Source organism: Doryrhamphus excisus, linkage group LG12, assembly GCF_037039965.1.
Source record: "Doryrhamphus excisus strain RoL-2023G ecotype Guam linkage group LG12, RoL_Dexc_Guam_v1.1, whole genome shotgun sequence".
Taxonomy (NCBI): Eukaryota; Metazoa; Chordata; class Actinopteri; order Syngnathiformes; family Syngnathidae; genus Doryrhamphus; species Doryrhamphus excisus.
In genome coordinates this window covers 15,343,548-15,365,732 of record NC_136368.1, presented here as the reverse complement: position 1 = coordinate 15,365,732, position 22,185 = coordinate 15,343,548, and the positions used below count along the sequence as shown (strand labels likewise).

Below are 22,185 nucleotides of genomic sequence, written 5' to 3'. Positions count from 1 at the left end.
TTGTGACAGTGCCCCCTACTGTATTCATAACTGCAGCACTCTTTTTCTCTTGTAGATAGCGCCATGAAAACAGCTTTATATTTTAAGTTATCATTACAATTACAAAAAAAATTACAATTTAAAACAGAGAAAAGGAATCCACGAATATGCAGTGGAGCGAATGCCGAACCGCAATCTAGTCTATAAATAGGACCTGCTCTCTTTGTGACTCACCCACCTTGACAGATTTAATCTCCAATTTATTTTCTCCTGCACAGATAATTGGCATAGGCCTGTGCGGCGTCTTCGAGCTGATAAAGGAGACTCGCTTCTCGCACCCCTCGCTATGCCTGCGTAGTCTGCAGGCCTTGTTGGACATGCTTCAGGGGCAACAGCCTGAGGGATTCCAGACTGAGCCTCCCGACGTGCTGGGTAAGGAAGAGCCTCGCACAAATCAGATGTTGAATTTAGGTTTCTGTACGTAAACCTGTGTTATGTTGTTCCCCCGCAGAGTCCCTTTTCCAGCTGCTCTTGGAGACCACAGTCCGAAGCACTGGGCCAAACGACCCAACAGGACAGGCCATCACTGCTTTGTCTTGCGCCTGCCTCTTCAGCCTGGTTGTGTCCTGGGGGGACACTGGCAAAATCCTGCAGGCTGTCTCCGCCATCCTCACCAACAACGGCAGTCATGCTTGCCAGACGATACAGGTGACTGACAGCTCTGGTGCACTCATACTGAAAGCATAATGTTGTGATAACATCACAAAATGTTTTACCAAGCAGCAGCTGCAAAGTAACGTAGGTTTGGTTACACGTCGTTATACAGAGGCAGGAAAGGATCTGTCGCTGCTTCATGCGTTTCTTCAGAGCAATTTGGTCAGGACAGTCCAAATTGCGTTTTGCTAAATGTCAGACCTCTCCAAGTCTCCTCCCTAATTAGTTTACCATGCCTGATGAGCTTTTCTGCCAAATCTCCGGTCCTTTGTTTGTCTCTCTTCTGCCTACTTTGTTTTCCAATATTAGGCACATCTGCACAAAGATAACTACAATTGCGCTTGTCTTCTTAGATTATTGCAGGTGTACCTAATTTAGTGTCACCCACTCAAAACAACACAACTTTAAAGCCCTGACCAGACTCATGAGTCATCACAGAATGAGGCAGGCAAGAGGGCGGGAAGTGTTTTCTTATGCATTCTACATTTCTCTTTGTGTGTGTGTGTGTGTGTGTGTGTGTGTGCAATAAATGCTGTGGTAATGTTGTTGAGCGCAGTGAGGGGAAACTCGTAGTCCACGTCGGATCTTATAGTGAGAAGTTTCATTTCCTTCAACGAATGACATCCCATAATGCAACTAAATACAATATCTCACAAAACTCTCAAATTTGTTCCGGGAATTAGGATTCCTTATTTATAAATCAAATATTGTATAGAAAACTTGTTTATGGCAATATACATTATTAGATATTATTGAGACCCCTATAGTCAGCTTTGCACTTGTATTACCCAATATTTTAGACATAATAAGAGAAAATAGGCCATTTAAGACATATTTAGTAGAGATTGTTATTGGCGTTCTTGTGCCTAACGTTTCAAACCTGTAATAAAGGCCTGTTGTTCTGGGATCAAGTCTAGCACTTTTGTGTCAAAAATGTAACAGTACTGACTGACCAGTGTAGAATACATGTTGAACATCATTGATTGCCTCATATTTGTATTTTAGTTCACTTTGCCATTTTATTCGTGAAAGTACACATATGGTATATAACCTTTACAAATGTGTCCCCACCCCTAGGTGCCCACAATACTGAACGCCCTGCAGAGAAGTGTGCAGGCCGTTCTGGTGGGAAAGATCCAAATCCAGGAATGGTTCGGAAATGGCATCAAGCGCGCAGCCTTGATGAACAAATGGGTGCTGAAAGGTGTCACCATCGACGAGGATGAGCGCTGCCTCCTGCAGACCGACGGCTCATTTCTCTACTTGCTCTGCAAGGATGGAATCTACAAAGTGGGCTCCGGCTACAGCGGCACTGTCAGGGTATGTAGGAAAACCATTTTCCTACGTCGCAATAGCTTCCATTTTGTGTTCTATGGTTGCCATCACATTTTTGTCTTTGTTTATCACTCTTGTGGCATCACAGAAACATGGCAAAATCCCTCCAGAACACAGAAAAATATAGTTAATTAGTTAATTACTTGGATACTGTATGATTTTATATGCATGTTATTTCCAGAAAGATTAGTTTGAATTGTGATTCTGAATCGTCACATGCTTGTTAGTGTTTGCTGGTTGATGTGTGATTTTTATTTGTATTTTTTTTTTACACTGTAGGGTCATGTTTACAACTCCACGTCTCGCATCAGGAATCGAACAGAAAAGAGGTCGTGGCTGGGCTTTGCTCAGGTAACCTTGGCAGACCTTTATTGATTTAAGATCATCCAGTTTGATGCAATAGAAATGATTCATAAGCTGCATGTTTGTCCTGTCTCCGTAGGGCTACTTGCTGTATCGGGACACAAGCAACCACAGTATGTCGGCCATCAAGATCAACCCTGAGACACTGGAACCTGAAGGGGCGGTCACCATGCCAGGTATGGAGATAATGTTCATTTTTTGCTCAATTTATTTCACTGAAAGTCTGCCATGCACACTGCTTTTGTGGAATTTTTACTGCCAGCACTCCATCAGACTCCATTCTTTACTAATGTTCAAAGAATTATTGCAATTCTCACAGCAAGAAGCACATTTTTTATTGCTTTTCAATCTGAGATATTTAAGAAAGCTAATGTCATATTGAATTAGATTCTTATAACATTTGTTCAGCAATACATTGCATGTATTGACAGTCACCTTCCTCTCTCTGCACAGGTCAACACTCAGATGGACAGAATATACTCTTCACGGACGGAGAGCACATTAACCAAATAGCAGCCTGCAAAGATGTGAGTGTAGGGCACACTAAACCACTGCCCTAGTTCCTTTACATTTGTAATGAATACTAACCGAGCTGGGACTCCTGTAGAGTATTACTTTATTATGACTGAAACTAAATTACATGGATTTTAATTCCCCGGCAGTGCAAAGCCTCTCCTCGTCTATAATGCCATCATTTATAATCCAGAGAAAGCTGTTCTATTGTGTTGCACGAGGGATAGCGACAATGCATGTTGAGTAGTCGCCAATTTTAATGTCACAAGCTATCTATGTAAGCACATGAGCCATCCGCGTTGGGAGGAGGGGACACGTGAAATCCATATAACTGCCACTGTAGCAGGCTGCCTCCATGGTTGCAGATTAGTTTTAAGCAAATCAAGTGGGTTGCTTTGCATATATATATATATATATTTTTTTTTTTTTTGGATACCCGTTTTGCCTGCCAAATATTGAATGGTGATATCTCGTCTAAAACAGACTTCATAAACATAGAAATTCTATAACATTTCCAAATACATTTTAAAAGATACATATGAATAAGCTACATACTGGAAAAATAGTGTCTCTATATGATTTTTTTTTGTTAAGTTTCAGGAACAGCAAACCGAAAATTTAAATTAAGTAAAACCACTCACCTTTTGAAAAATGAACAACATGATGTTTGCTGAGTGAAACTGTCACCTAGCTTTGTGATATTTAGTTAATTAGTTGCACTTCTTGGACACACCCATTCTCACACCTCAAAACAATATTTCTGGTGCTATGGTTGTCGTCACATTTATCCCATTTGTTGTTTTCAGCCACTTAAATAGTGTCTCTCTGTATATTCACAAATCAGCATTCTCAAACCCACATTTGCAGATGTTTGTAAAAAAAAAAAAAAATTTTACTCCAAAAAAGACAGTTTTAATTCTGCAGAAAACAAATATCATTCACAATAATTTGTTAATAATAATAAAGCATAACGTTATGACGTCAGTGCAAGATGGCAGCGTCTTGTGTGGCAATGGAAACACCTACCTTCTAGTGTCAACTTGTTACAATCTGGCCTTAAAACTTGCAGCGGGGTGAACACGAGTTAATATATGATTGTAAGTCATTACTGGAATTAAAACAGGCAAGCAGTCTGGATTATGGAGACACTGCTTGGAGAATCGCATTTTCAACAGCTAGACTCGGCGGCCTGCGTACGACCGCTAGCTGCTTGCGGTTGTAGCACTAGCCTGACTAGCATGTTTAGGTTAGACTGCGACTCACTTTCCATTCAGTCGTGAGGAGCGCATCAACATCAGACTAAGTTTGGAGGGGGAGGAGCGAGCAGATGTAGTGTGTCATGGTGTCTTGACACAGCAGTATAATCCAGGATTTATTAGTGTAAAAAAAATGTACGTGTGTCTCAAGTACTCATTTATTTGTTATTCATGAAATGGGGGACGGGGATCTACTGTATACAATGTGTATTTATATTCTGTAGCTATATAAATACAAGCAAGTAGCAATGTTGTGTTTTGCAATTGCCATCTCACAGGATGGCTTTGTGGTGCGCATCTACACCATGAGCTCAGACCCGAGTCTGCAGCAGGAACTGCAGCTGAAGCTGGCCAGGAAGTGTCTCCATGCTTGCGGCATCTCCCTCTTTGACCTCGAGAAGGATCTTCACATCATCAGTGAGTGTTTTTTTTTTTCTTTTTAAATACTGTATGCACCATGTTTCCACATGCTCTATATTGATTCCTCAGGCACAGGCTTTGATGAGGAGGCGGCATTGCTCGGAGCTGGCAGGGAGTTTGCGCTGATGAAGACGGCTTCCGGGAAGGTGAGCGTGTATTCTAGTCTGAGGCAATGCCAGTCAAAAGCTTGAACATCCTCTCATTCAATGGCTTGAGGAAGTGTGTCCAAAATGTGACTGCCACTGTATATAAACTCGCCACAACAACATGTACAAAATATAATTATAGAAATCTACCTTTACAAGGGCAGTAATGCTTAATTTATGTTGCCACTGTCAGGCATATATTCATTTCATAATATGTTCATTATGGTGTTTATAGTTTGCTCCACTGCACGGTGTTGTAGTTTTAGTAGCCAAGTGTGAGAAATGCCCCACTCACACCATGCTAAATATGTAGTCGCCAGGAGTATGTGAAGGGTGTGTTTCACTGCTTCTGTGTGGCGGGTGTGGTGCAATGTACGGCTTGGCCAGATAAAAAGATGAGGGCCAGTTTACATGTTGATCATTTCTTTGTCCTTATAGAGGCCCATCATTTTGCTAACACTCATCTTATCTGTAAAGACACCTTAGCGGAAGAAATACCATAAATGCTCAGATTGTAGTCGGGGCTGTTAATTACATAAACACAAAAGAGGACTGGGTGTTAATTATGAGTTAATTAATAAGTATGACAACTTCTTTTAACTTTATTCATGATTTGGAGTACATGAGAACATAGACAGAGCTGCACGGCGATCGAGTGGTTAGCACGCAGACCTCACAGCTAGGAGACCAGGGTTCAATTCCACCCTCGGCCATCTCTATTTGTGGAGTTTGCATGTTCTCCCCGTGCATGCGTGGGTTTTCTCCGGGTACTGCGGTTTCCTCCCACATTCCAAAAATATGCTAGGTTAATTGGCGATTCCAAATTTTCCATAGGTATGAATGTGAGTGTGAATGGTTGTTTGTGTATATGTGCTCTGTGATTGGCTGGCGACCAGTCCAGGGTGTACCCCGCCTCTCGCCCGAAGACAGCTGGGATAGGCTCCAGCAACCCCTGCGACTCTCGTGAGGAAAAAGCGGTAGAAAACGGAATGAATGAATGAATGAGAACATAGACTGCAGGTCTTTGATTACAAGTACTGTATGATTGTATTGCACAATATACATTTTGCAAATATACCTGTACCAATATAAATATGCTTATTCTTGCTTTTGACGTGAAACCCTTGTGAGGATAAGCGGTAGAAAATGAATAAATGTTTAAGCAAAAGATTAATAACAACATGTTTCATTATCATCACAGATCTACTACACAGGAAAGTATCAAAGCCTCGGTATAAAGCAGGGAGGACCTTCAGCGGGCAAATGGGTGGAACTTCCTGTCACAAAATCTCCCAAGATCCTTCAGTTCTCCGTTGGCCATGATGGGTCCCACGCACTTTTAGTGGCTGAAGATGGAAGCGTCTTCTTCACCGGCTCAGCGAGCAAAGGAGAGGATGGAGAGTCCAGTATGAGAGATTTCATCCTCACATTTATAGGCCGTGACAAATCAGATGAGACGAGATAACAGAATTAAAGTGATGATGTGTCATTCTCTCTCCTACCACTTCCAGCTAAAAGCCGCCGGCAACCCAAACCCTACAAGCCCAAGAAGATGATCAAATTAGAGACCAAGACAGCAGTGTACACGGCGTGCAACAACGGCAGCAGCAGCATCATCACCAAGGATGGCGAGCTCTACATGTTTGGAAAGGACGCCATTTACAGCGACAGCACTTGTATGTCTTTACGAGGTTCCCCTCGCTGATGTTGTAGAGTTGCAGCGTTCAAACATCCTTTGCTTTTCCACAGGTCAAGTGACAGACCTGAAAGGCCACTTTGTGACTCAGGTTGCCATGGGAAAGGCCCACACATGTGTCCTGACCAAGAGTGGGGAAGTGTGGACTTTTGGGGTGAACAACAAGGGCCAGTGTGGCAGAGACACAGGAGCCATGAGCCAGGCAGGCAAAGGTGAGCAAACGTTAGGCCTGGTTTTCAACTCGATACTCTTCTCTTTTTAACAGAACCGATAAGAGACATTTCACTGTATTTTTGATAAAACATGGCTGAAATTAATCATCCAGTATTATTTTCAGTGAGAATTTCTCTGTGAATGTTCAGAACTCCTGTTTCCCGGCCAGCGTTATATTGAAAAAAATTGAGCATTATGTTGTTCGTTATTCATTCATTCATTTTCTACCGCTTTTTCCTCACGAGGGTCGCGGGGGGTGTTGGAGCCTATGCCAGCTGTCTTTGCGCGAGAGGCGGGGTACACCCTGAACTGGTCGCCAGCCACAGGGCACATATAGACAAACAACCATTCACACTCATATCTATGGACAATTTGGAGTCGCCAATTAACCTAGCATGTTTTTGGAATGTGGGAGGAAACCGGAGTAAACCCACGGGGGATGCACGGGGAGAACATGCAAACTCCACACAGAGATGGCCGAGGGTGGAATTGAACCCTGGTCTCCTAGCTGTGAGGTCTGCGCGCTAACCACTCGACCGCCGTGCCACCACAGCCAGTTTCAAATAATTTAAATTTTGCCTCAATTGCGTCAAGATGCAATTCATCAGTAGTCAAAGCTGCACAGTCCAGACCAAATTCCAATGATCAAGGACAAGAGGGTGATTGAAAAACTTGCTTATTATAGAACAAATTGTCTTGTATGCTGTCAATGTCAAGTGAAAACGCTCTACCGTCTCAAAGTGCTTGGTGGATACATGGCATCATACAGTTAAATAACAACATCATTGGCGTGCGTGCTTGCAGCGTTCGGCGTGGAGAACATGGCCACAGCTATGGATGAGGACCTGGAGGACGAGCTGGAGGAGAAGGAAGAGAAGAGCATGATGTGTCAGCCTGGCATGCACAAATGGAAGCTGGACCAGTGTATGGTTTGCACCGTGTGCGGGGACTGCACGGGCTACGGTGCCAGCTGTGTCAGCAGTGGACGGCCTGATAGAGTACCAGGAGGGTAAGAGGACACACAGGCAATTCTTTCAAGTTATCTTGTTCCTTTTTGGTAAACTTTCCAAAAAAAAATTCTGCACTAGTATCTGTGGTTGTGGGTCTGGAGAGTCCGGGTGCTCAGCATGTGGATGTTGCAAGGCGTGTGCCAGGGAGCTGGATGGTCAGGAGGCCAGACAGAGAGGCATATTTGATGCAGTCAAGGAGATGATCCCGTTGGACCTCTTGCTAGGTAAGTGCAAAATCTATCTAAACTTTGTCCTATCATTCACAAAAGAAGTCCTTCTCACCTGTACCATCACTTGCATTACCGTAGTATTCACACATTGCTAACATACATGCATCTCTAAGCCAACAAGAGGAAATGTACATTATTTGAACACTATTTAGTGTCTAAGCAGCTGCCTTTGCTCTATGCTTGTTGCTTTTATTCTGCATTTTACGTGGCTGTGTCACCGATGTTTGTATTTTGTTACCCATGTTGTGCGGAGTCATTGCTTGTCTCTCCATCGTCATTCATTCATTGATGTGTGTCTTGCTCCTCCTCTGCCCCCCCACCTGCATCTGTCTGGCCTGCCTGCCTGCCTGCCTGCTGCATCCCCTCCCTTTTTGTTTTTGTTATCAGCTGTACCTGTCCCTCCCCCTCCAGGAGTGAACATCGAGGAGCACATTCAGATCCGTCAAGAGGAGAAACGACAAAGAATCAACCGCCGACACAGGCTGGAGGAGGGACGAGGTAGGAATCTGATCTAGACAGATGGAGACGACTGTTCACGTCAGGTTGTTATTTGTCCATTCTGCGTTGGTTAGACGCATTTGACACCTGTTACAGTTCATAAAGTGGATCTTCCTGGTTTTAATTCATATGCCCTGAAAGGACTATTGCTTGTCCCACAGTCAAAACTATTGCAACAAGGCGCCACACTGAAAAGGTAATATATTGAGGAAAAAGTAATATAATTATTATTCTAATTTTGGCTATACATTCAAGAATAACACTGAAATATTGTGAGAATAAAGTTTTATAACTATCACAATAATGTTAGTATACTAAAATCATAATTTTGAGAAAAATAATCACTTCAGTCCTAATATTACAGGGGAAACAATTGCAAATTTACAGAATTTAAGTTGACAGATTGCGAGAATACAAAAGAACAGAGAATATAAAAAACATTGAAGTCCAAATCCTACAAGAATAAACCTGTAACTTTGTGAGACTAAGATTGAAATGTTAAAAGATTGGATTCCAAATATGACAAGAATCAACTTGTATGTTTACTAGAATAACGTTAACGACTAGCAAAGGAATAATGTCAAAATATTCCAAAACACAAAAAAAATAATTTCATAGGTTCATTCACGGTGTATTACAGTGATTTATTGGTGCTCTGTTGTATGTAGTATATGTGTCCGTTATTGTATTTACTACTGCTACCAGTAGACAGTGTTGTATACACATGTGAGATATCGTCCCTCCACCTCATCTCAGTATGTGTAGCGGCTAAATATAGAGCCACAACAGTCCTGATTAGCTAAGGGCATTGTCAGTCTCCTTTGTGCGTTACTGCTATGTTTTCTGTTGTACGATCATACATGAAAGAAGGAAGGTAGAAATAATGTGGCTGTAGGGCACCCTTACAAAATACTGTAAAAGAATCTTTGGTTCATGGAGGATGAGGAGGAGTAAAATGCTACTACATGTTTTTAACAAGGACACATAAACACTACAGCCAAATGGTGCCAGGACGTGACACGGTCAGCGGAGTGAAATACATGTGAATTGTTACAGTTTAATATTCATCAAATTGTATGCTATAGGAAAAAAAAGCTGTGATGTAATAAATATATTACACAGTATGTGCATAGAATACTTTTTGGTACATTTGAGTTTATGCTGCTTTGGTGTAATATTATTGTTGTAACATTATGTGCATAACCTTATAATTTCTTTGATCTATACTATTTTTTTTCTTTTCAGTGTGGCTCCAACACTGTCGTACTGTAGTCTATACCCACTAATACACATGCCCCCCCTCAACAGTGCTTGTTGAGTATTTGTAGAGAGTTGCTAGAGGGTTAGGGTTAGGAGGAGGTGGTGACATAACCATCAAACACAATACATTCATCCATATACATTCATTTTCCAAATCTTTAAGGTGCTGCGCTTAAGCTTGCGTGTTGTGCCTTGGTGACTTCCCCCATGCTTTGTTGCTTTTTTATCATTCTCTCCTTCGTGCATTGTGTTGGTGGTGGTAGTCTGGTATTATTGTTATTATCCTGTGTTGTTTCCCATTGATTTGTGAGCATTGTGCATGCATGTGAAAGTTTCTTTCTCTCTCAGGCCCCATTGTTTTCCCCGGTACCATTTTAATGAACCAGCGTGAGCAGGCCCTAGCCAGAATAAGACCCCTTCAGGCACTAAGGCATAAACGGGACAAGCACAAAGGTACTATGGTCTTCACTAACTCAACGGGCGCAGAGATGCCGCCTTTTTTTTTTTAAACTATCCCGCCCACCTCCTCTCTGTCACTCTTTGATGGGGGGCACTTTTGTGGCAACAAACATTCACTGGAGAAAGCTGGTTCTATATTATTTATATCTATAGACACTGGACAGGACTAAGGATTAAATCAAATCATTCTTTTTCTGGGTTTAAACCTCAGGATGGTTTAAATTTAGAGTTAACTTTTTTTGTCAGTGGGAGAAGGAAACATCTTGGGCATTTTTTGTTGAAAAATATCAAATGTTTAATTAAAAAAGTACACTGGACGCTGGGAAGTCAAGCACAATCCACTAATATATGATATTATTACTTAATTAATAATAACGTGCATTTTTCTTTTTTTTGCCAAAATGTACATAACGGTATATACAAATATCAATGTAGCAAAGCGTGAAGGGAGAATTACTGGTAAATTCCTTCAAGGTTGCTAATGTAAAGCTTGAAAATTCTAAAAAAATAATTAAAAATAATTACCCACAGCAGCTAGCCAGGATTTTGTCTTGACTTTTGGGCTGCTTTTTATGTAAATTAGTTCTAATTCCAAGTTGTTTGTATGCTGATTAATTCCGAGAGTCCACTGTACTGTACATTGCATACTTGACCAATGTCCACTTTAGCATCCTTCCCCTCCCAGAAGCAGCAGCAGCAGCCTCGGTGTTGTCTTGTTGGCGTTTATGTCTTGGACAGCCACAGCAGCTTGGGTGTTCTTTGTTCTCACTCAGTTGTCTATTTGAGCTGAACTTTCAACCCTACTTGATAAATCTTTTGGGCCATGAGCCAGTCAATATTTACCATACTTTTAAAGTTGGTGCCATTCAGGGTCCTCTGACAGAACTTGCTGGCTTATGGTCCTAAAGATAGCAGACATGGTATTCATTGTGATTCATGGCTGTACTACTGCAACTCTTTCACCGCAAATCAGGCTCAAAGTAAACCAGATAGCTCACAAAATGTGTTCTGTTATGCTGTTCTTTCATTCTCAGCATGTCCATCTGCTTCTCTTACTTTCCCCTCCAGACCAGACGTCTTCTTGGTCTTCCTGTCAGAGCTGAGCCTCACTCGTCTCCCAAGCCCTTTTCAACTCAAAACATAACCTTTGTGATTTATTCTTTTCATTTATTTTAGACGGAAGCAGCGAGCGTGGTGAGAAAGATGCCAGTAAGATAACCACTTACCCGCCCGGGGCAGTCAGGTTTGACTGTGAGGTACGAGCTGTACAGGTCAGCTGCGGTTTTCACCACTCAGGTAGGAGGTTAAGGGTCAACTTGTACAATTGTTTGCTAAAGTCCACTTTGTTTGACTGGTGTGAGTACTGCCCTGGTCCTGGAACGTGTGTTCATACACACTCACAAAGTAGATGAGTCATATAAATAATATAATTGCCACAATATAAAACTAATAGCAGAACTAAACAGAAAGAATGTCATATTTCAGAAATCCGTACGGGTAAAGTAAATGCTTGCTGTTTGCTGGTTGAGTAGTTTTGTAATCATCGCATCATTTTAGATAAACATCTAGTAATGACAAACAATAGCTTTTCTCCGACGGCATGTTTACTCACTGCCTCACAAATAAAATTTTAGGACGCATGCCACCTTTGGCTCAGCCTCTTAAACTGCAGTATTTAACTCCACACTCTCCACTTTGCAGCAGCAACACATTTTCTCACTGCCCTCAGTCAAATAACATTTGAGGATGTGTGGCGAGTACAGCTTATTAAAGCATAAAGTGCATAAAATTCAATGACTGCCTTGTCTTGCAGTGGTGCTGATGGAGAATGGAGATGTCTACACATTTGGCTATGGTCAACATGGCCAACTTGGACATGGGGACGTTAACTCCAGGTAGCGTTTCAGTTGCTTTTGCAGACATAAATGTACAAATTAACAAAAACTGTACTAACGACCAAAAACCTTCTACATTGAAAGGGGTTCCCCAACTCTGGTCCAGGCTCTCCCTGGTGCCAGTGTCCAAGTGACAGCAGGCAGCAACCACACAGTTGTTCTTCTTGTGGATGGCCAGGTCTTCACCTTTGGTAGTTTCTCGGTAAGAATGAAAAGATTTCCCCATTAGAAACTCAGCGGATTAGCGTTAAATACTTTTTTTACACAAATCATCTTTCAGAAAGGACAACTTGGGCGTCCCATTCTCGACATGCCCTACTGGAATGCCAAGCCGTCCCCTATGCCTAACATCGGTGCCAAATATGGACGCAAGGCCACCTGGATCGGTGCCAGTGGAGACCAGACGTTCCTGCGGATTGACGAGGCCCTCATCAACTCCCACGTGCTGGCCACCTCTGAGATCTTTGCTAGCAAACACATTATCGGGCTGGTGCCCTCCTCTGTGTCCGAGCCACCACCTTTCAAATGCTTGCTCATCAACAAAATGGACGGAAGCTGCCGCACCTTCAATGATTCAGAGCAGGAAGACCTGCAGGGATTTGGACTGTGTCTGGACCCTGTGTATGATGTCATATGGAGGTCAGTACCTTTTTATTTAATCAGTATGCAATCACTCCAGTTTTAAGCCAAAGAACAACCAAAGGCAATTATAGATTCTTATAGTCCTTAAACCTGTCATTCCCCCTGCATGCCATTTAGGTTCTTACCAGCTTCAAGAGAGATGTGGTGTTACAACGCAGTGATAGCCGACGCGAGGATGCCCTCTGCTACAGACATACAGGCTCGCTGCAGTATCCTCAGCCCGGAGCTGGCCTTGCCTGCAGGGTCACACGCCACCACCACCCGCTCCCACGGCGCGCTGCATATTCTCGGTAATGCACAATAACTTCTCCATTATGCAAAAGAAGAGCTTATGCAAAGTTATGTCGTAATTGTATGTGATGCTATGTTGCTGCCGCTGACAGGTTGCTTGGACACACTGGCAGCCATGCAAGATTTGAAGATGGGCGTGGCCAGCACAGAGGAAGAGACGCAGGCGGTGATGAAGGTCTATTCCAAAGAGGACTACAGCGTGGTGAACCGCTTTGAGAGTAGGTGTACTTTTTTTGATTTATGGCATGTAGTCACAGAACACTTGCCGGCACTTACATGAAATATGACAGAGCACTCAGCACACTGGGCAGACTTAACAATGTGGGATGTTGCAGGTCATGGTGGCGGTTGGGGCTACTCTGCTCACTCTGTGGAGGCCATCCGCTTTTGTTCTGACGCAGACATCTTGCTAGGCGGGCTGGGCCTGTTTGGTGGACGAGGAGAGTACACCGCTAAGATCAAGGTGAGTAGCCTTCCTACATTTTCCCCCTATTTTCACATTGAGACCTCTCATATAGAATACATTTCAGTCAAGTGTGTTGTTTTAACAGCTGTTTGAACTGGGTCCTGATGGTGGCGACCATGAGACCGATGGGGATCTGCTGGCTGAGACTGATGTACTTGCATATGATTGTGCTGCCAGGTAGAGTTGATAGCATATTTTGCTGTATTAAACACAGTGCCTTAATTAATTCATGATATTTGAGTGCAACATTTGCAACACAATAATATCATGCAAAGGAGGTTGCACGACTAAACATCGGTCATGGTGTATAAATAACAGTGCCCCGTCTTTGATGGACCAGACTTCTTCTGGTTCACAAGCCTTTCAGTTGTGTACCCCTTGTACACTTTCAATACATATACCTTTTTTTTTTTATCTTCTAACTTAACATGATTAATTGGTTAATGAATTAAAAAAGTATTTGTTTCATGCCAGTGTAATCGAGGATTTCAGGATGTTGACTGATGTGGAAGTTTGACGTAAATAAAGGACTTGAGCTACAGCCAGTTATACCGAGTTGGTATAACTGTGACTGGTGACATTCCATACCATCTTGGAGACATATTTTCTCACAAGCTACAAACAGAGCAAGTTACTTTTTCTGGTATTGTTGGATAATATTCTGGTATTTGGGGACTTGAATGGGATGATTAAAAAATTCAGACTGTGGTTAGTCCCCTCATTTAAACCATAGAAACTTTTTTGACTTGCCCCTCCCCCTTTCAAAAAGCATGTGAATCGAGAATTGTTGGTAATGTGAATCGAAACTCGGAATCGGAATCAAAACCGCAATCAAATCAATTTCAAACCATGCCCAACTCTCGATACCAAGTGATAGATGCGTTTGCCACACAATTTGCAGAGCAGACCTGGCATCTGTAAAGCTGACATGGTGCAAATATTCAACACCAACAATAAAAATCATTTTTAAAAAGTAATTATTGATTATAATAAGTATACAGTATTATCATATACATTATTTAAAAGTGTTGTTATTGTTGAGTAAAAATGTTTGTTATGATATTTGATATTATTTTAAAATTGTATTTACACTATTAGTCATCTCTTATGAATGCTTGACCAGCAGATGCTTTAATTTCTGCAGTTTAGTACCTGGCTACCAAAGAAGAAATTATGTTAAAAATGATAAAATAGTTTTGTATGTATTAAAATTGTTTTTGTTATACAGTACTTACAACCTTATTTTGATGTTATTGTATCGAAATTTTATTTTCAGGGAGAAATATGCCATGATGTTTGACGAGCCAGTGCTGCTGCAGTCAGGCTGGTGGTACGTGGCCTGGGCTCGAGTGTCTGGTCCCAGCAGTGACTGTGGATCCCATGGACAAGCCACCATCACCACTGACGATGGGTACGACGCACTCCGTTCAAACCTCAAATACATGTCATATTTCTCTTAGATATCTTACTAGTATTTTTTTTTCCTTTTAGTGTGGTATTCCAGTTCAAAAGTTCAAAGAAGTCAAACAACGGTACAGACGTCAATGCGGGTCAAATACCTCAGCTACTTTACAGGCAAGTAACAGTGTTTAAAACTTCATTTTATGTCTTATTAATGGCCGACTTTACATTAGGCTTCCTTCAAACGACGGCAATGCATCTAAGGGGAAACAGCAGACCAGTGAGCCGGTCCATATTCTCAAACGCTCGTTTGCTCGGACAGTTTCTGTGGTAACTAATGTCCCAATGTTGTCGTTTTTTTTTTTTTTTGATACTGTCTTGGCACTGTACTCAAGATGTAACACTTATCTGTCTCCATAGGAATGTTTTGAGTCCCTGCTCAGCATCCTCCACTGGAGCTGGACCACCTTGGTGCTGGGTGTGGAGGAGCTGCGGGGCTTGAAGGGCTTCCAATTCACTGCCACCCTGTTGGACCTGGAGAGGCTGCGCTTTGTGGGCACTTGCTGCCTCCGCCTGCTCAGGGTCTACATCTGTGAGATTTTCCCTATCGCTGGTAAGTGCATGTGGAGGGTAATAGAGTACAACATCACGACTGAAATCATGGAAATTGAAATGTTATAGAATCACACTCTCACCATCTTTAAGGCTCTTATTAACGGTACTGCAAATATTATGTTATTATATTATGTCATTAGATGATTACTAAAAGGCTTGATGTAACGTTATGTATCATGGTCAATGGTAGGACGTGCAACGTGGTCCAATTGAAAGGTTTCACTGCACAGGAAATGTTATTTGATTTCAAACAGTATGTCTTATTCGAGCACCTATAATGGGTGCATTACACTTCCCTGGCACCCTCATGGTTGCAAGAGGTGTGCCTGGGTACAGCATCATTGCACTTGTACCAGTATACAGATGAGTGCCCACTCCAGATGTGTCATATAATCAGTATGAATGCATGCCAATTATTTATGATACCTGTCATCTTGCATTGTCATTCTTCCCACTATTTATTAACAATAACCCCCACTTTAGCATGATTGACAAGCAGACTTGACATACTGTTTGTGATCCGCTTTCTAGCGAGCACCAAAGCCGTGGTAGAGGAGTCGAGCAAGCTGGCCGAGTGCGTGGGCAAGACGCGGAGTCTACTCAAGAAGATCCTGTCAGAGAGCATGGACAACTGCCTGACCAAGCTGGACAACGACCCGCAGGGCTACTTGTCTCAGCCCCTCACCCTGCTAGAGGCCGTTCTGCAGGAGTGCCACAACACCTTCACCGCCTGCTTCCACTCCTTCTACCCGACTCCAGCGCTGCAGTGGGCCTGCCTCTGTGACCTGCTCAACTGCCTGGATCAGGTTTGCCGCTAATTTGTAGTCTTTCTTTTTATGGGTCCCACAAAGATAATTTCTCCTCAAGGAACAACAAAGTATATTAAAAAGGAGTCATCATTTAAAATATGCAGTGTGGCTAATTCAGTACTGGCTAAATGGACACTTGAGGAATATAAAAGCAGAGCAATAAAAGCCTTTGGTGATTTTCCAGGACATTGCAGAAGCCAACTTTCGCACATCCAGCAGTCGTCTGCTGGCAGCGGTGATGTCGGCTCTGTGCAACACATCTGTGAAGCTGACGTCCATTCTGCCCATTGCGTATGATGGTGAAGTTCTGCTGCGTTCACTGGTCAAGCAAGTCAGCACAGAGAATGACTCTACTCTGGCTCACCGCTTCCCCCTGCTGGTGGCGCACATGGAGAAACTCAGCCATGTGAGTGTAAACGTTCTCTACTTAAGATCCATCTATCCATTTTCTTGGCCTATCCCAGCTGACTTTGAGCAAAAGGTAGGGTCTGTACTAAACAATGACAATAACAAAATAATAATTATTGTATCTTCATTCTTCTATAGACCGAGGAGAACTTGATGGGAATGACTAGCTTCCGGGAGGTGCTGGAGAAGATGCTAGTGATTGTGGTGCTTCCAGTGAGGAAGAGTTTGAGAAAAGAGGTGGAGCTCTTCTCACCACACCTGGTGTCCAACACATGTGGACTGCTGGCCTCCATTGTCTCTGAGCTCACAGCCTCTGCCCTTGGCTCTGAGGTAGGCCTCTACATTCATTTAGACCAGCACACTGAGCACAATACAGTCAATCGAAATTGGAGAACTTAAATGGGATGCATGTCTGTCTATGGTTTTTAAATGAGCGGTAACAGGAAATAGGACATAGCAATGTATTGAAGTCAGAACTCATCGCCATAGTAACATCTTGTCACCTGTTGTTAAAGAGACAAGCATTGTTTTATGTGTTGAATGAAAGTGTGATATGTTGTTAGCCCTGCACCGGTCTCTGAAATTCGACGTAGAAATAGACGTGCTAGATGTGTCAGTGTCAATATAGGAGATTTTAGCTCTAGGCCAATATAATGTGATGCTCATTTTTTTTTTTTTTTTTTTAAATAACAGGAAACCCTTAATTTCTAACTCATTTTTTTGCTTGCTTGCTTTTTTAGGTTGACGGTCTCAACTCACTCCACTCTGTCAAAGCATCCCCTAACCGGTTCACCAAAACGAGCCAGGGCCGCAGCTGGAACACGGGCAACGGTTCTCCGGATGCCATCTGCCTGACGGTGGATAAGCCTGGTGTAGTCCTGGTGGGTGTCTGCGTGTACGGAGGGGGCGGCATCCACGAGTATGAGTTGGAGGTGCTTGCTGACGACGTAAGGGGATAGCATATTTTCAAATGGATTTTTCATGTGTCACTTTCGTCAACTGTTTGTGTGTTTTGGCACCCAGGCACAGACAGAGCACCCTGGGGACTCTGCTCATTCTCACAGGTGGACATCTCTCGAGCTTGTGAAGGGGACTTACAGCACTGATGATTCTCCTAGTGATATTGCCGAGATTCGCCTGGACAAGGCGGTGCCTCTCAAGGTACGTGGGTGCATTATTTACTCGTATTTTATCACGTAGTAGTGTGCCAAATATATCGAACCAAGATGACATCTGCTGGGTTGAATATGTAGGTTAATATTTCTATTCTGATATATTCACCAGCTTAGATTTCAACTAAAAGTTTTGAAATATACTGTTAAAAAGGAGTGCAGAAGGAGAGAGCAGAGCATGGAGATGCCACTGCCAATATGTTTTCTTTTATATATTTGTCATTTTTGCTGTCATTTTAAAACTGGTAACATTCATGTTTGAGCTCAAGCGAATCGAACTGCACCAAATTCACTTTCCATCATCGATCATTGAATTGTAAATGCGATCAGCTGAGCCCTGGGGTGCTGGTGGTCGCTTCTTTGGTGCACATCAGGTTTCAGAAGATCGCGTTTATACTTGATCAAAGAAAATGCACCAACTGAACAAAATACTGCAAGTGGGAACGGAGCCTCAGATAATATATTGTCTTGTAGGAAGGGGTCAAGTATGCTGTCAGGTTGCGTAACTATGGCAGCCGCACCGCGAACGGGGATGGCGGGATGACCACGGTGCAGTGCTCCGATGGTGTGTCCTTCACTTTTAGCACCTGTAGCTTGAGCAGCAATGGCACGAACCAGACACGAGGACAGATCCCTCAGATTCTCTACTACAGGTACACGTCACTTTAAGGCATCTCGTCTTTAAAGTGTTTATGTCCGTAACCCCCAACATTTGTCTCTTTTGCTTCAGGAGTGAGTACGACGGGGATCTTCAGTCCCAGCTACTGAGCAAAGCCAATGAAGAGGACAAAAACTGCAGTCGAGCGTTGTCTGTGGTGAGCACTGTGGTCAGAGCAGCCAAGGACTTGCTTCACAGGGCTTTTGCTGTTGATGGTAAGCCGGGTAATCATAGACCTCATTTGGAAATGCCACTAGAATAGATTTGTTTTTCTTCCTAATCTAATTTGTTGTTCTCAGCTGTATTGATATCCATTGTCTCTCTAGTGGATGACATCCCCGAGCTGCTAAGCTCCTCCAGTCTCTTCTCCATGCTGCTCCCTCTTATCCTGGCCTACATAGGACCCGTAGCGGCATCCGTACCAAAGGTAAGAGGCCGACTTGGAACATTGCATTGTCTCTCTTCATTCATTCATTCACTTTCTACCGCTTTTTCCTCACGAGGGTCGCGGCGGTGCTGGAGCCTATCCCAGCTGTCTGTCTTATTTTTAAAAATTGCTCTTCTAAAAATCCCAGGCTGCAGTTGAGGTCTTCGGATTGGTCCAAGAACTGCTCCCCGCTGTCTCAGCCCTCAACCAAAAGTACGCCCCGCCCACGTTCAACCCCAACCAATCAACCGACAGCACCACCGGCAACCAGCTTGAGCAGGGCCTGTCGGCTTGCACCACCTCCAATCACTACTCGGTGATCGAGAGCGACCACCCTTACAAGCAAGCTGGGGTCACACAATACAGGGTACGTGAATGACTTTTGGTGCATTGAGACAAACAGAGAAATGTAAACCTTTTCAGTTAGAAAAGGGACATTGAGAAAGGCAATTCAGTGTGTTGCATTCATATGTCACACAAGAATGGTGGCTACGGTATCACATTAAGACTTTATAAGCAATAGTAGTTGTCTGTAGTAGTAGTATAGGTGTAGTAATAGTTGTTCTAGGTATCACTACTTAACAAGTAGTAGTTAAATTTTTATTTTTTAATTTTAAGACCAGTTGAAACATTACAAACACCTTTTTTGTACTGACCAATACACAGTAGCCCTGAATACATCATCTGCACCTATGACTAGTTAAACTCTCCTATTTTGCCAGGTCTCCTTCCCCGACTGTGTACGTTGGACCAGCATTGAGTTTGATCCGCAGTGCGGCACCGCGCAGCCGGAGGATGTCCTCCGCCTGCTCATCCCCAGCCGCACCCTCCACCTGTCCTCCCTGGGGGGCAAACCACTTGTCCATGACACCATCAACACATGGACTGAGCTCAAGAAGTTCTCGGGCTCCATGGGCTGGCCCACCGCGGTTCTCGTCTTGCCAGGTAAGACAAAGCCTATTTTCACACCTCTGTAATGTTTTTTGACGATTCAAATTCATGATGTTTGCGGGGGGGGGGCTTTCATGTTTGTGCAGGAAATGAAGTTCTCTTTTCACTGGAAACCGCCTCAGATTATGTGAAGGATGAGAAGGCGTGCTTCTATGGCTTTAAGTGTGTGGCTGTGGGATATGAATTCAACCCAGGTCCTGATGAGGTAATGTCTGCTCCTCTTTATATTTCTGCATAATAGTTCTTTTTTTAATCTCGGAATAAAAGCTGAAAGTCACAGAGTCTAAGCCCTTCTTGACATTTCAGGGCATCATCCAGCTGGAGAAAGAGTTGGCTTACTTGGGCAGTGTGTGTGCTGCAGCACTTATGAAGAAAGACCTGGCTCTCCCTATAGGTATAGTAATAGTGCTAGTGATGAATTGTGAGAATTAATACTTTGTTTAATTCATTGTTTTAACTTCAGGCAGTGAATTGGAGGAGGACCTTGAGATCCTAGAGGAGGCCTCCCTTCAGGTGAGCTACATAAATTAAATTAATAGTTCCCTTTTTTGCAGTCTTCCTTTATTTTTTCCTTCACCTTTGTTTAGGTGTGTAAAGCCCATGCAGGGATCTTGGGGAAGGGTCTGGCCCTGTCCCACCCTCCCATCATCCTGGAGGCCTTGGAGGGGAACCTGCCTTTGCATCTCCAAACCAACGAGCACTCATTCCTGGAGGACTTCATCACATGCGTACAGAACTCGAGTGGAGGACGTTTAGCAAGGTCAAGCATGTGCAACTTTCATTTTGAGGCATTTCAGTCTTGTCTTCTGTGTACTAAAACGGGACCTCTTAGCTCCTTTTCTGCTGTACATTGAATTTAATTGTCTCTATCTGCTATTGTCACAATCCCGCTGGAAATTGAGGTAGTATGAGTACTACTTTTAGTACTCAAGTAGGTTTGTCTTTGCCTCGTCAATTAGAAAAATAAACACACATTCTAGCATCAGCTTACCCCCAGAATCTTACTACTCCAAAGTCTCCACAGTCAGTTTTCTTGCTGCCCTCAGTCTCCTCTTGAATAAAGTTTGAGGACACCTTCAAACATTACCGTTACCTTATCTTGTTGTTGTGCCCTAGTCCTTTACACTGCAGTATTATATTCCATACTTTCAACTTTGCTGCAGCCCTCCATTTTCTCACTGCCCTCAGTCTCCTCTTGGATGTAATTTGAGAACACTTGCTAAAATTATCTTACCCTGTTTTTGAGACTTAATTCTGGATGCTACAATACTATACTCCACAGTCTCCATTTTGCCGCTGCCCTCCATCTCCTCATGGATAAAATACATCTCCTTACAGTAATATACCAAGAAGTAAATACATTGTTGTGTAGAGTGTCTTGTCTAAAGCTGAGGCAAGCTGAGATGTTACTGTGCAGTGGAAAAGCAACCATCAAAGAACCCCACAGTGAGACCGCAGGTATTGATTGTTGTTTTGTGTCTTTTCATTCAAGGTGGCTGCAACCAGACTCCTATGCAGACCCCCAGAAGACATCTCTGATTCTGAACAAAGACGATATTCGCTGCGGATGGCCGGCGACCATCGTCGTGCAGACCAAAGACCAGTATGGGGATGTGGTGCATGTACCCAACATGAAGGTCGGTAAAACAAGTATCTGAGTGCACATCTGAGATTCTGAAAACAGAACTAAAAATTCCGCTGTATCTGCTTGATGTCCAGGTGGAGGTAAAGGCTGTGCCTGTTTCTCAGAAGAAATCAATGCAGCCTGATAATGTGAAAAAGCTGCAGCGACTACCCGGAACCTCCTCTGCCGCTGCCTCCTCATCTCCTGGACCCGACCTCACTTTTGGAGGTTTGCCAGCGCCCAAGCTGGAGGCCACATATGAGCCCATGATCGTGAAAGAAGCTCGTTACATCGCCATCACCATGATGAAGGTCAGCGTCACGCCATTGACTGGAAAATATCTTTCAATCTCACCTGATCAGTTATTCATTGTGCCTTTTTATATTGCAGGCATATGAAAGCTACTCTTTTGAGGAATTACGCTTTGCTTCCCCTACTCCAAAGAGGTGCCTGAGATCATGAAGAACCAATCAGAGATACAGTCGAGTACATTGTTTCTTACATTTTCTATCCTATTCAGACCGAGTGAGAACATGTTGATACGTGCCAACACTGACGGAACCTACAGTGCCAACTGGACCCCAGGATCAGTCGGCCTCTACACAATCCACGTCACTATTGATGGAATTGAAATAGGTGTGTTCCATTTACCACTTTCATTTTATATTAGCCTCATATACAATTGGCGGAATATGTAGTGGTTGTCGACATCCATGAGTTTCTATGTTCTGTTT

The 22,185-nt window shown here is 43.2% G+C and overlaps 1 protein-coding gene across 13 annotated transcripts in view; it reads left to right on the top strand.

The window, feature by feature from the left end:
• The window catches only part of mycbp2 (MYC binding protein 2), a 56,387-nt gene that overhangs the window by 9,849 nt on the left and 24,353 nt on the right, over nucleotides 1–22,185 (top strand). For 9 of the 13 annotated variants that reach the window (XM_058083138.2, XM_058083137.2, XM_058083140.2 and 6 more), the window contains exons 4-48: nucleotides 258–411; nucleotides 491–687; nucleotides 1,771–2,013; nucleotides 2,308–2,379; nucleotides 2,471–2,567; nucleotides 2,845–2,918; nucleotides 4,439–4,577; nucleotides 4,650–4,726; nucleotides 5,928–6,132; nucleotides 6,238–6,402; nucleotides 6,476–6,634; nucleotides 7,440–7,644; nucleotides 7,724–7,869; nucleotides 8,263–8,373; nucleotides 9,982–10,086; nucleotides 11,269–11,388; nucleotides 11,906–11,987; nucleotides 12,072–12,189; nucleotides 12,268–12,626; nucleotides 12,747–12,919; nucleotides 13,013–13,138; nucleotides 13,256–13,383; nucleotides 13,472–13,563; nucleotides 14,663–14,797; nucleotides 14,878–14,961; nucleotides 15,021–15,117; nucleotides 15,208–15,400; nucleotides 15,934–16,208; nucleotides 16,396–16,617; nucleotides 16,758–16,949; nucleotides 17,360–17,566; nucleotides 17,643–17,780; nucleotides 18,266–18,444; nucleotides 18,522–18,664; nucleotides 18,776–18,876; nucleotides 19,025–19,243; nucleotides 19,599–19,821; nucleotides 19,914–20,032; nucleotides 20,134–20,221; nucleotides 20,291–20,340; nucleotides 20,415–20,587; nucleotides 21,320–21,464; nucleotides 21,547–21,762; nucleotides 21,842–21,897; nucleotides 21,972–22,087. In XM_058083138.2, the coding sequence (XP_057939121.2) occupies nucleotides 258–411; nucleotides 491–687; nucleotides 1,771–2,013; nucleotides 2,308–2,379; nucleotides 2,471–2,567; nucleotides 2,845–2,918; nucleotides 4,439–4,577; nucleotides 4,650–4,726; nucleotides 5,928–6,132; nucleotides 6,238–6,402; nucleotides 6,476–6,634; nucleotides 7,440–7,644; nucleotides 7,724–7,869; nucleotides 8,263–8,373; nucleotides 9,982–10,086; nucleotides 11,269–11,388; nucleotides 11,906–11,987; nucleotides 12,072–12,189; nucleotides 12,268–12,626; nucleotides 12,747–12,919; nucleotides 13,013–13,138; nucleotides 13,256–13,383; nucleotides 13,472–13,563; nucleotides 14,663–14,797; nucleotides 14,878–14,961; nucleotides 15,021–15,117; nucleotides 15,208–15,400; nucleotides 15,934–16,208; nucleotides 16,396–16,617; nucleotides 16,758–16,949; nucleotides 17,360–17,566; nucleotides 17,643–17,780; nucleotides 18,266–18,444; nucleotides 18,522–18,664; nucleotides 18,776–18,876; nucleotides 19,025–19,243; nucleotides 19,599–19,821; nucleotides 19,914–20,032; nucleotides 20,134–20,221; nucleotides 20,291–20,340; nucleotides 20,415–20,587; nucleotides 21,320–21,464; nucleotides 21,547–21,762; nucleotides 21,842–21,897; nucleotides 21,972–22,087 (6,718 nt within the window). The remainder of the gene's footprint in view (nucleotides 1–257; nucleotides 412–490; nucleotides 688–1,770; nucleotides 2,014–2,307; nucleotides 2,380–2,470; nucleotides 2,568–2,844; nucleotides 2,919–4,438; nucleotides 4,578–4,649; nucleotides 4,727–5,927; nucleotides 6,133–6,237; nucleotides 6,403–6,475; nucleotides 6,635–7,439; nucleotides 7,645–7,723; nucleotides 7,870–8,262; nucleotides 8,374–9,981; nucleotides 10,087–11,268; nucleotides 11,389–11,905; nucleotides 11,988–12,071; nucleotides 12,190–12,267; nucleotides 12,627–12,746; nucleotides 12,920–13,012; nucleotides 13,139–13,255; nucleotides 13,384–13,471; nucleotides 13,564–14,662; nucleotides 14,798–14,877; nucleotides 14,962–15,020; nucleotides 15,118–15,207; nucleotides 15,401–15,933; nucleotides 16,209–16,395; nucleotides 16,618–16,757; nucleotides 16,950–17,359; nucleotides 17,567–17,642; nucleotides 17,781–18,265; nucleotides 18,445–18,521; nucleotides 18,665–18,775; nucleotides 18,877–19,024; nucleotides 19,244–19,598; nucleotides 19,822–19,913; nucleotides 20,033–20,133; nucleotides 20,222–20,290; nucleotides 20,341–20,414; nucleotides 20,588–21,319; nucleotides 21,465–21,546; nucleotides 21,763–21,841; nucleotides 21,898–21,971; nucleotides 22,088–22,185) is intronic. The other 4 variants (XM_058083141.2, XM_058083129.2, XM_058083133.2 and 1 more) reach the window with 3 other exon arrangements.